This window comes from Orussus abietinus, unplaced genomic scaffold (assembly GCF_000612105.2).
Source record: "Orussus abietinus isolate OABI.00-Male unplaced genomic scaffold, Oabi_2.0 scaffold199, whole genome shotgun sequence".
Classification (NCBI taxonomy): Eukaryota; Metazoa; Arthropoda; class Insecta; order Hymenoptera; family Orussidae; genus Orussus; species Orussus abietinus.
This window is the reverse complement of record NW_019394470.1, coordinates 126,087-138,922: the sequence shown is the minus strand read 5'-3', so window position 1 is coordinate 138,922 and position 12,836 is coordinate 126,087. Positions and strand designations below refer to the sequence as shown.

The following is a 12,836-nucleotide window of genomic DNA, read 5'->3' as shown; positions in this document are numbered from 1 at the left end:
AAAAAAAAAGTGTTGTATTAGAATCGACTGATTTGAAGGGTGTTTCACTTCACCTTAACCATTTGAGTCCCAACCAGCGCGATCTCGCTGTTTAGATTTCATGTCGACAAAACCCAGTACATTTGAATGGTATGGACAACTGACAGTGCTCTTAGACCTATCGAAATAGCGAGCGCTATCGCACCGCTTAGGTCTCTTCGCGTTCAATTAAGTCAGCGCTATTGCATTGTTCGGCATTTTCCGATACTGTTTTTTCAATGACCCCAGGGGCTCAAACGGTTAAACATTATCGTCTAGTAGAGAGTCTGCTAGTCTTCATCATATCATCACGTTGTTCGGCATTTTCCGACACTGTTTTTTCAATGACCCCAGGGGCTCAAACGGTTAAACATTATCGTCTAGTAGAAAGTCTGCTGGTCTTCATCACATTAAAAACATCACAATTCTGTATAATACGCCTGTATTATCGTTGTATACTTTAATTGCAAAATTAAAAACGTTTTAAATTATTTATGTCGATAGACAATGTTTTGACCACATAAGGTGGGAATCTCTACATTTTTCGCAAGTGGTGCTTGCTTCGTTAGATCAGCGAAAATCCGAGATTTCTGGAGCCACTTCCTGTGGAACCGACCACAGATGTTATGTCTCGTTATATTACTTCGTGGTTATTATATTTGTAAAGAAAACGTACTGTTACGTCTGGGAGGGAAGAAATAAATTGATTATATTACGAAGTAGATAAAGTTGATTTTTATTTTATTCTACGGTTATAACAAATGGCTTGGAGTTTCTGGGGTCCCCTGGTACTAACACCTAGGCGTTATGGTCGCTGGATTTGGGAATGTCAATGGGAATAAGTTCCCAATTGGGGGTACGCACTTCGACGCTCGTGAGTCGATGCGGTTTTGGACGAGGAACTGTCCTCGGAGTGGAGGTTTAGAGGAGCGCCTTGATGATCTCGAGGCGCTCCGCAGAAATTAAAAACACCCTCTCTGGAGGTGAAGGGGGTGCTGCCGGGGGTTGCTCTTGGGCCCTTTTCCTTGATCCTCTGTGTGGACGCCTACGGGTTGTGATTTTAGGTCTACCTTCTGCCTTGGCGAAGGTTACGAGGAGTTGATATTTCCTCCCGGATCGTCTGACCATCTGCGTATTAGGTGAAATAGGGCTTAATACTAATATGGTTGTAATATATGAATTATAGAGGAAACTAGGCCTAGGCCCGGACTCCTTTTGGAGGATAATAGGAATTAGTTGAAGAGGGGAAGCTAGACCAAGCCCCGCGCCTTCTTATATCGAAGGAGTAGTAGGAATTGGATATAGTAGTTGTTTCTCCTGTCAAAAGGGAGAAGAAAAGAAAGAAAATTCGTATAAATGTGAATGGTTGATTTATTAGAACATAGAAAAAATATAGTACCTTGTATAACAAGAAAATTGGTTTTCTTCCTCGCTCGTACTTGTAAAAACTGGAACTTTACGAAATGCTCGTTGTCTAGCGAGACTGAAACTGAGCGAAAAACTAAGCGAAAACTGAGACAAAGCTAAAACTGAAGACTGACCGAAGACTAAGAACAAGGGTGCATAGGCGCGTCCCTTTTTATACGGTTCCTAAACTGCGTTGTTTCAAAATTTTAGTAGAGGGAGGGCACTGCCCTCAACTTAACATTATCCATTTCTATAAGTTTTCTTACTTGTGTTAACAATGTAAGTTCGAAGCCCTAAGTTGGGCTACCACTGGCCCGGGCCATCGTTGTCCTAGAGGATTATGAACAAGGGATTCTCGTTCTTATCACCTTTCGCATGGTGATGGTTACCTATTTTGAGCACGTTGCTAACGCGTGTTCGGTAGAAAATTACAGTCGAGCGAGGATGATATTACACGATATTAATAACATAATATTTGGGAAAAGTAATAATTACGGCGCTTAACTTAATTAATATATGTAGTTGGAGGGGTGACGTTACGTGGGACGTAACAGTACCACTCCTATTTACTGCATTTTGTTACTTTCATCACATCATTATATAATCAGGAATTACATTCTTCCCAAATTTGTCCTTATAACAGGACAGACATTGTACACTTGAAGTATCATTTTTTATAGATGAAAGATATGCTAATATTTGATAACTTTTTACCAAAAAACTGTTGATTTGTTAAGAATTTCATTACTTGCGTCAATACGATCACCGCCAGGAAGATAGGGAGGTGTAAATTCTCGATAAGCAAGGCATACTCTTCGAGACCGTATATCTTCTCGTAACACTGTATGTTCCCAATTGTATCTGGTTAGAATAAATAACATATATGTATTCAATACCTCTAAATGTTCACTTAAAAAAATATAAATGTTACCTTGCAGCATTGTATAATAGTATTAGCGATTTTGCCGGCATAGGTATGCGGACTATCTCTTGTCCCATATCTTGTATATCATGAAATTTAACATCATTGGCACATTTTACGACTGGTGAATATTTTGTAATGTCTATCAAGTTATAACGCGTCACGGGGCCGTTATATGGTATCATAGTAAGGACAGAATCAGATAATACATTAACCGTTACAATACGTTCTCCCCAAATCCAACAATCATCAATATGAGGATCGATTGATGCTCCTCGATTTGGATCATATTCCAGACTACATTGTTCGATAGTTTTAAAATCTTCAAGAAGTGGTGTTGTCAAAAACTTGTCCTGAACAAATTTTGTACATTTAGGGAAACCGGCAAAAGAACCCAGCTGAATTCGTCGCTTCTTGAAATTGCATTTGGGTCCATAATTCTGAAATAAACGTTGAGTTAAACGTTGCATAAATATATTATTTTAAGAGTTCATATAATTTTTTTGCGTACCTGTTTCCTACGACCACTTTGAGAAGGTTCCCATGAAGATTCATCAAGATCCTTTATCAGTTGATCAGCTTCATTATCAGTTAAAAAATTTAACTGAAACAATTAACACAATGACAAGTTTATTAAAGTTTAAAACATCATGTATAATTGTATCTTTAATACACGTCAGATTGATTTATGGTTAGTGATGCAGAATAGATCACAGACCATTTTTACATCTTTCTTATAATATTACATCTCAATGTGAGTGAACAATGGTTATTTAACTACATTCAATTTCTTAGAATCATATATACAGGGTAAAACAGAACTCGTAGTCACGCTTTATGTAGCTTTATGCTTCTCGTATTCTAATACTTATGGTACAGTAAAAATGATTTCCTTTTCTATTTCCTTCGTTCTACGACTTATCGTTAAATTATTTCTTGTAGACCGGTGCTTATCATAGAATAATAATATTCCTCATAGTACAGTAATTTATTCCGGAAAAGATATTAAAATTTCTCATAGTTCCGTACTTATTGCAGAATAGAACTGATTTCCTATATAAATTGCTATAACAGCTAGTATTCTACGTTCTGCTATTTACTACTTATTTGACCATTCATATAATGCAGATGATTTTCATGCTGTGATAAGTACTAAGGTATGAGAAATAACTGTACGATATGTTGTGGATAATGAGATAAGAAAGAAATTTTACTGTACAATAATCATTACACTGCAAGAAGTAAATGGTACTACGAAAAGTTTCTGACATTATCGTAATGTAAGAAAATTGGTTAATAAGGTTAACGAATTTAATAAAAATACAGTTTTATTATTAACGTCATGGTATAGTCAGAAACTTTTTGCAATGCCATTTACTTCTCGCAGTGTAGTAATTACTGTACAGTAAAAAAAAAACAATTATTTCTCATACATTAATAATTATCACAGAATAAAACTCATTTGCATTATATAAATTGTCAAATAAGTAGTAAATAGTAGAACGTAGGCTACTAGCTGTTATAGCAATTTATATAGGAAATCAGTTCTATTCTGCAATAAGTACGGAACTATGAGAAATTTTAATATCGTTTCCGGAATAAATTACTGTACTATGAGGAATATTATTATTCTATGATAAGCACCGGTCTACAAGAAATAATTTAACAATAAGTCGTAGAACGAAGGAAATAGAAAAGGAAATCATTTTTACTGTATCATAAGTATTAGAATACGAGAAGCAAATGACATTACAAAAAGTTTTTCATAAGTATTACACTGCACAAAGTAAATGTCACTATGAAAAGTTTCTCACATTTTTGTAAAGTAAGAAACTCATCGTAGTGTCATTTACTTCTCGCATTGTAATAATTACAATACAATACAGTAAACATTATTTCTTCTGTTCCACTACTTATCGTACAATTATTTCTCATACTGTAATACTTATTATTGAATAAATAGTAGTAAATTATGCTATACGATGGGGAATGTTATTATCCCACGATAAGTACTGGACTACGAGAAATAATTCTATGATATGTAGTGGAACGAAAGAAATAATGTTTACTGTATAATAATTATTACAATGCAAGAAGTAAATGACATTACGATATGTTTCTTATATTATCGTAGTGTAAGAAAGTTGGTTAATAAAGTTAGTTATCAACTTAATAATGACATCCCACTGAACACCAAGCTTAACAGTTATGTAGCATAGAGCTAACTAGTTACATGACATTTGTTACAATGCAGTAACTTAATGGTTATGTAACATGGAGCTAAGGGGTTACATAATATTTGTTACTATCATATCTATGTAAATGTAGCATAACTTTGTTACTCTCATCTTACATTATGTTACTGTCCTGATATTACTGTGTATATGCAGCACATATTTGTAACAAAACGGAAATACATTGGTGCTGACTGTCATTTATTTTATTACATCATCGACATCGTCATTGTCATAATTCATTGTCAAATGTCATAAGATTAACCCAGTGAACACTGTTACATAACTGTTGGGTAAATGTTACGTTTTCGAAACTAACATGTTATGTAGCATAAAAGTAACATGGAAGTTAGATGTTAGTTATTATTTCTCACTTGGTAAGGTAACATGTTATGTAACATGTTATATTAATGTTATAATTTCAGTTACCATAAAATAATAGTAATGTTNAAAAATTAATATTATTTTAAGGTAACTGAAATTATAACATTAATATAACATGTTACCTTACCAAGGGGGAAATAATAACTAACATTTAACTTCCACGTTACTTTTATGCTACATAACATGTTAGCTTCGAAAACGTAACATTTACCCAACAGTTATATAACAGTGTTCACTGGGAATATTGTAATGATCTAATGAGCTAGAGGTTAAGATCTAAGCTATCAATTTTCACGTAAAACATTTCACAACGGAGAAAATTAAGAATTCTGTTTAACCATGTGACGAAATGTTATTTATGGTTAATTATGTTGTTATAATAAAATATTGACTTGAATATTCAAGCCGTTAGTTAAAAGTCTAGTTCAAATTAGAAACAGATATTCGATAAATGTTAGCTCAATGTCAATCATGTATTAAGTATTCAATACTGATAATAGTGACAAAATAGTTATTCTAAATTCAATTTATTTACACATTTACGACTACCTTTACATTTCAGTTCAAAGATTCAAGACTGCTCGCAGAGGAGCAACTGATGGCAGGGGTTTCTATGAAAAACGTTCTTAATACTTACTGAATTAGTGGAATGAAATACATAAAAAACATTTACCAGGTTCGAGACTTTTTTCTATTAATTACTTTTATCATTTAAAATTATGTAAGATTTTCTGTTGACATGCTTCACAAGGCTTATAACCCTTAAACGATCGATTCAGCTCATACAGCGCATACAGTTTCATACAGTAACTTTTGTATCTATAATAGAATATAGTGTAGTACTTTGCTCTTCTTACAATTACCAAAATTATAACAATGTGCAGTAACATCATGCGTTCGGCAACACATTCAGGGACAGGAGACATTAGAGGGTGTTTGAGTATTCAATAAGTGTCTGCGGTATTTGAAGAGTGAATCGGTGTAATATTAGAAACCTGAAATTATATATAATGAATTTAAATATTAAGAAGATTTAATAAAATTACTGTTAAAATACTTTCAAAATAGATAGAAAGTGCTATTAACACTTAACAAAAATTAGACGTTATTTCAGGTCAGATTTTACAAACATCCTAATCAATAATGGAACACTGCGAATTCACTTTCACGCTACATAAGCCTGAATAAGCTGTCAAGCACGTGGTATATCTATATGTTTTAACTTTGGTAGCTTAAAGAAAAGCGAAGTAATACATTGGATATAATATTGGATAATTGGATATAATATTCCATACCTGATATAAAAATTTCTATACAAGATGAGGCGTTCGATTTAAAGTTATAAACTAAACTTAAAAAAAACAAAAAAAAACGAAGCTGATGAAGCTTTGGAAGCTGAGCAAAAAAAAAACACAATTGTCATCGGAGGAATCAAATAACAGATTCAAAATATTTGCAATTAGTTTCCTTTAGTTATTTTCGAAATCCATTATAACATATGAAGTACCAAAGTAAAAAATTGTTTACTGACCACGAAATTTGTAAATATATACTACGTACATATATATTATATATTTCACTGTCTGAAAGACATTAATTTGCTACAAATTCCACGAATCTATGCTCAAACACCATTTTGTTTTTTCACTTTGACGTTCTCCTTATGAAGCGTGTACTTTTTCCCACTCTCTAAGGAGCTGCCGTCGGTTACACTTACTTTACACTCATTACACTAAGGTGTGGAAAGTGCAGGTAATAGAACAAACCTCATGGAAATTCAAGTATACACTTTTTACTCTCCCTCAGTACGAAGTGTAAGGAAGTATACAGTACATCACACTTAGTGTAGTTACACTTTCAAAGAGAACAGCAATATCTTACATTGCTTCTGGTAAAAAGAACGCTACAGTGTACACTTTTCATAAAAGTGTAGAAACCCCAGTTATGATGAAGAAATCTTAAGATTTAACGCTTTCTTCAAACAAGTGTTTTTCCTTTATGTCCAGGTTATATACCATTCCGCATTTCATATTTTGATAACAATAATTGTGTTTTTAGTATTTTAATTTATTGTTTTATTATGTTAAAAGCCATAATAATTTATCCAGAACACTCTCGATCATCAAGGTCGTCATCTCTGCCACGGAACTTTCAAAATCATCATTGAAAAATAACGATATTTAAAAATAATAGTTTAATCTTAACCCTTTAATTACCAAGGACCACTATGGTGAATGTGGCTTGATCAATGCTTTTTACGAAGTATCACTAAAGAGACTTCTGCCCGATTGGTTTTTTTTTTTTTTAATGAATTACCAGTGTAGTAGTTCCTTTCATTCTCATGCATTTAAAGTAACGGATGAATATTGTGTTTATATAAAATATTAGCACTCTGTTGTCAAGTTATCTGTATAAACAATAGAGTCCCATAGTCAAGTCTGCCTTATCTTAAATAATTAAATAACAAAACCACGATAACTTTCAGGAAAATGTAAAAAGCAAAAGATATATAGTTTTAGTCTCTTTAATAAAGTAGAGAGAATGTTACGTACTTTGAGATTCCACTACCACATTATTTTTAACTTATAATAAAAAAGAAAAGAAGAAAATATATCAAATGTACCTTAATATAAACACCTGGAAAATCTATTGCCTCTCCAACGTGGTCAGGATGCTTTTTATACAGTTCAATATCCCACCCAGGCCAAGCCTTATCGCAGTATGGACAATAAACATAACAAGTTTTATTCTGTAAACAATAATTATTTCAATATCATCACACAACATAATCTTAATAATTTAAAACAAGTTAAAATTAATTTCAATAGATATTAAACATTCTATTGCAAATATTACAAGTCATTACATATTTAATCTGTATAAAGAATTAAGGTTAAACAAGCTAAATGATTAATACCACTTGCCTTCAACTCTTGTAATAAATCTGGCTTTAAAATATTATATTTTAGTTCGCAAACAAGACAAGTGCGTACTCCCTTACAACCACAAATGCGAACGGTGTCCATAATTTATTTTGTTTGCGGTTGACTATTGTTTATGCCTCACAGCAGAGGGTCTATTAAGTACGGGCAAAGAATTCAGAAGTCTCCATAGAAGCCCAGAAGTATACGGACGTTCGATGCTCGATAAATAGTATGTTAGCCGACGGATGGCGGCGCTGTAATCATCTCTCCATCTCTCTTAATCTTATGGCGATATATAGCGATTGCATTCTTTCTTTATCTTACACCCAATACTCGCCTTTCTATATGCGTCTCTCTTCCTCCCGTACGTGAGATATCGTTGGCTAACACGTGCGATCTCTTTTTTACCCCCACTCTGCAACGATAGGTAAATTTGTTTAATCCCCTTTCTTTTAGAGCATCAAGCGCTAACATAGGATCTGGGCTTCTATGGGACTTCTGAATTCTTTGGTACGGGGCATGACACTGCCATGTATTGGGCTGTAACGTATGGAGCGTTCGGCCACATGCGTGTTAGCACTATTTTTATCCGACTCGTTCGCCTATTATTTATTTTTGTTAATGATAAATAAAACACTGTATCAACATAATCACAGTACTTATTATTAAGCCTATTTGGCATATATAAACTTTCTTTTGTTACAAACTTAATAGACCGCGCTTTCGCGGTACTTGGTCGTTAGACTTCTTTTCTGTTCTTTTTTTCTTGTGCTATATATCGAACTATACGGCGAACTAAGGTGTGTTTGCGCGGTGCCCTATTGGAGCGCCGCTTGCGGTGTTTGCCTGAACTGTGTATACGGGTACCGTTGTCCTAGCTGCTGACGCCACAAACGCTTATGCACTACCGCCATCTTTGGTTGGAGTAAACCTTTTTCGCAAACTAAATTATTTGGCGGGCTATTCAAATTCATTTATTAAACGAAGGGATATTTACGGGATTTAAAAAGTACTTGCAATTATTAAAACAGACGTTGCTTAAACTGACACATATAAATGTAAGAAAATAGTATATTAAACATAAAAGAAGTAACAAAAGTGTTAGTGGCGCAACTCCTGTTTTAAATCACTGTAAGAACTGAAATAATTACATTAAACTTGAGTTAAAAAGTAAAATATTTATTAAGATAAAAATATGAATTATTATGAATGTATAAATATTTTTCGTTATACAAATTCTATACAAATTTAATTTTTGTTATAATTAGTTTCATCGATTTAAAGGCATTATATATAATGAATTTAAATATTAAGAAGATTTAATAAAATTACTGTTAAAATACTTTCAAAATAGATAGAAAGTGCTATTAACACTTAACAAAANATTATTATGAATGTATAAATATTTTTCGTTATACAAATTCTATACAAATTTAATTTTTGTTATAATTAGTTTCATCGATTTAAAGGCGATCTATACATCGCATTTAATCCATTTAATTATTATAGTAAGAAACTACAAACTGTTCTTGATTTACACTTTTACTCACAAATTCACGTTTGCGATTTAATATCCGAGGTAATCGAAACTTGTAAAAATATTGCCACTAATTGAGGTTAGGTTCACTTTGGTTCACTTGTCCCGACTATTTGCATGCGCATCTACGCTGCGCCTCCTGAAGTCTCTTGCTATTGGTTAGAATATTTTTTCTCTGTTGTTCTCTTTCTATTAGAATGAGAAGTCACGACACTAGCGCAGTCATTGGTTGGAGTAGGTGAACTAACTTCCGCGTTACATTCCTCCCATAAGGAGTGCCCCCCCTGATAACGTATCTGTCAAGAGAGTGCTCATACTGAGGTGAGTTGGGAGATTGCTCACGGGCAGGGTCGCGCGATCGCATCGTGTGCTGCCCTCTGGTTTTGTACGTGAGCTTTCACCGTTTTTGCCCCCAAGGGCGGCGCAACGAATTTCTGGTAGGGGCTCGCGCACGTGCGATGATAATACCATGCGGCAGTTGACGGTGGTGGCTTACCTACGCTTACCAACACTGCTCGCATATGATGCTAAGGGAAGAATACCCGTGGCGCCCTTTTTGACTTTACTCTTCACTTACCTCATTTATTTCATCCGCAAATGATACAGGAAAAATTACAACGTTGGTGCTCGAGAGTTAAGTTATACTGTAGATACAATTTTTATAAGCTCGGAAATTAATAAAAAAATTATGAATGTTCCGTAGGGAACACATAAAACCTAGATGGAAGGAGATATCCAACAACATGGTTCGACGTCAGGTGTAACGTACGTGTCGCAAGATCAAATCCTGACGGAGGGGAAGAGTGGGTACGGTTTTTTACGCAAATTTTTTTCGGCACATTTTACAGTTGATAGCAATCGCACGAAACACATTACAGTTTTGTAATATTTTATTATGAGTTCAGCTTTTCATTACTTGTTTCACCGTCCATAAGGTGACTTTAATAAGTAATGTGAAATTAATTAAAATCGTACCGTAAAATAACAGTATCAATCTTTCTTATCGTTAGTATTATTATTTAGTTACCCATGTTGCTACCGTTATCTCATTCATTGCAAAAATTTAAATTATAATAATCATTTTGAGAATGAATTAATGAGCTCGGATGATAAAAACCTTTAATTGAAATATTTGTCCCCTACATTGGTAATTTTATTGCAAAACATTTGTCCTGAAATATTTCGGCTCACGGTCAAACGATGGTAATTAGCAAAATTTCAATACATCGGTAAACACCGAATGCGCGAGTCGTGAACGACGTGGATCGCACGAGTCGGCGAAAGATGAAAACAATGAGTTTAAAGTACATTGTTGTTTCGAAACGACGAGCGCGGAGCATCGGGTACGCGCTGGTGTCACGTACGGAACTCACATGCAGCGAATCTGTGTGAGTGCGATCGCTCCTAAAAATCTTCGCGCGTCCCAATCAGCCAAGCGCCAAGCTACAGGTCGAAGCGTTGAGTATGTGTGCGTCGGCGTCCACTCATAGCGAGTATGCGTGAGAGCCGGTATTTCATTTGGTTTCATTTCTTGACAATGGAACAAATTTATTTTATTAGTAGTTAAACAAATTTTGAACTATCAATAAATAAACATCGTTTATGACATCAACTTCATGTCAAACATTTTCAAATTTCTCACCATTAGGAAGCATTCCTTTCGTAAAGTAGTATAAATTGAGACCGTGCACGTCTTTCACAATTTTCTCCAATTACATCTTCAAGTTGTACAGACACATATCTAAGTTGCAATGGTATTATATACATATATAATTCATTTCAATAAGTATACGTAATAATTATAATTTTATTTATTGTAATCATTACATATGGTACGATGGCAATTCCAGTTACATTTTTTCGGCGCCCCCGGTAATCAGTATCGTGGCTCCCGGACCGGAAGTACGCTAGAATAAGGGAGATCGGGGCAATTTATCTCGCGGGGTAAATTTACCAATGTTTAATAATTTTTCTATTTTTTATTTTATATCATTCTCGATTTTATCATACATTCCTAATCGTATCCCACACTTCCATTGGTACTCGATATCATTTTCTGCGACGTTGTTTATTTGTTAAAAAATAAAACGAAAACTGCAACGATAGGTAATTTTGTTTAATCCCCTTTTTGTTATTTTTTAGTGAACTGTAATACTTTTTGTGATTCTGAAAATATGACATACGGAAATAGCATCCATGAGCTTTGCGTTACCGTGTATATTTTCTTTAATAAAATAGTTCATCGTTTGACAATCGATCGATATAGTGACGACCGGAGAGAATTGATTTACGAGAAACGGAGCGAGTTGAGTTGCGCTCAGAAATACCGTGACATATTTTTAATTGGCGGATCCACGTGTTGTTCGTTTCAATTACAACCCACACGGACAACTAGATATGGTATACGTATATAGGATATCTGGCTAAAACATTCAGATGTCTAATAGAGTATACAAAAGTATACGGAATGTGCTGAGGCATGTACAAATGTCTGCGCCGTCAACGTATAATATATGTATTTTTGAGCATTCCACTTTCATTTAATATACATCCCATATGGATAAAGTATGTATATTATATGTAAACAAGATATATGGTAGACGTATATAAGATATCTATTCACGTATAATATTATACGTATTTTATACATATATAAGACGTATTCCAAATGTAGGTGGAATAATTTAAAAAAGTATTATTTATTTTGCACTAAATGCATTTTTTTTTAGAAACAATTTACCACGATCTGTTCAGGGACCTGAAATCTTCGAGATATACAAACATCTGACATTTAAAAAATCCCCATGGTGGTGATCGGGATTCGAACCAGAATCATTTGGGTATCAGACTATAGTAGTGCTGACTACTGAGCTACCGTAATCCTATGGATTATGCGACACATTTCGCATATTAAAACACCACAGTAATAAATGTAATTAAAATTTCGTTTAATCATTATCATTTATATTGTCAATCTTTGGCCAAAAATAAAAATATATATATACAGTAACGTGTCGGAGGTACGCGACGCGACACCTACGAGAGATAAGTCAAATCTTGTTCCCGCGACGGGTAGTCAACGCGATAACTAGTTCGCAGGGGATAGAAAAACAACCGCTTGCTCGGCGCGTCAAGAGAGAGCCTCGTGCGCACACAACACGGGCAGGGTCACGAGGTCGCGAATTGAAACATCGCGATTAAATTAATATAACGTCGACATAATTCACCCCGATTGGAGGAAGTGACCACGGCCTTGACCCCGGCGAATCAGAGGGCGAGAAATTACAAATCGTCTAAAGGGTAACCATCGTATCCAATAGCACGTCAAAGAACGCGGGCCAGAGTGGGAACCCGACGATATAGTAATAGAACCCATGTACTCCGCAGGTATAAAAGGCGTGGATTTTTCT

General features: G+C 34.5%; 1 protein-coding gene across 1 annotated transcript; it reads right to left on the bottom strand.

Annotated features, from left to right (window-relative positions):
- Positions 1-1,371: 1,371 nt before the first annotated feature.
- Positions 1,372-8,131, bottom strand: LOC105694374 (alpha-ketoglutarate-dependent dioxygenase alkB homolog 4). Its single transcript, XM_012414982.1, has 5 exons — positions 7,890-8,131; positions 7,589-7,714; positions 2,859-2,951; positions 2,357-2,787; positions 1,372-2,286 (listed from the first exon to the last, which is right to left on the bottom strand). The coding sequence occupies exons 1-5, from the start codon at positions 7,989-7,991 to the stop codon at positions 2,136-2,138; spliced, it is 903 nt and encodes a 300-aa protein (XP_012270405.1). The 5' UTR covers positions 7,992-8,131; the 3' UTR covers positions 1,372-2,135.
- Positions 8,132-12,836: the final 4,705 nt, after the last annotated feature.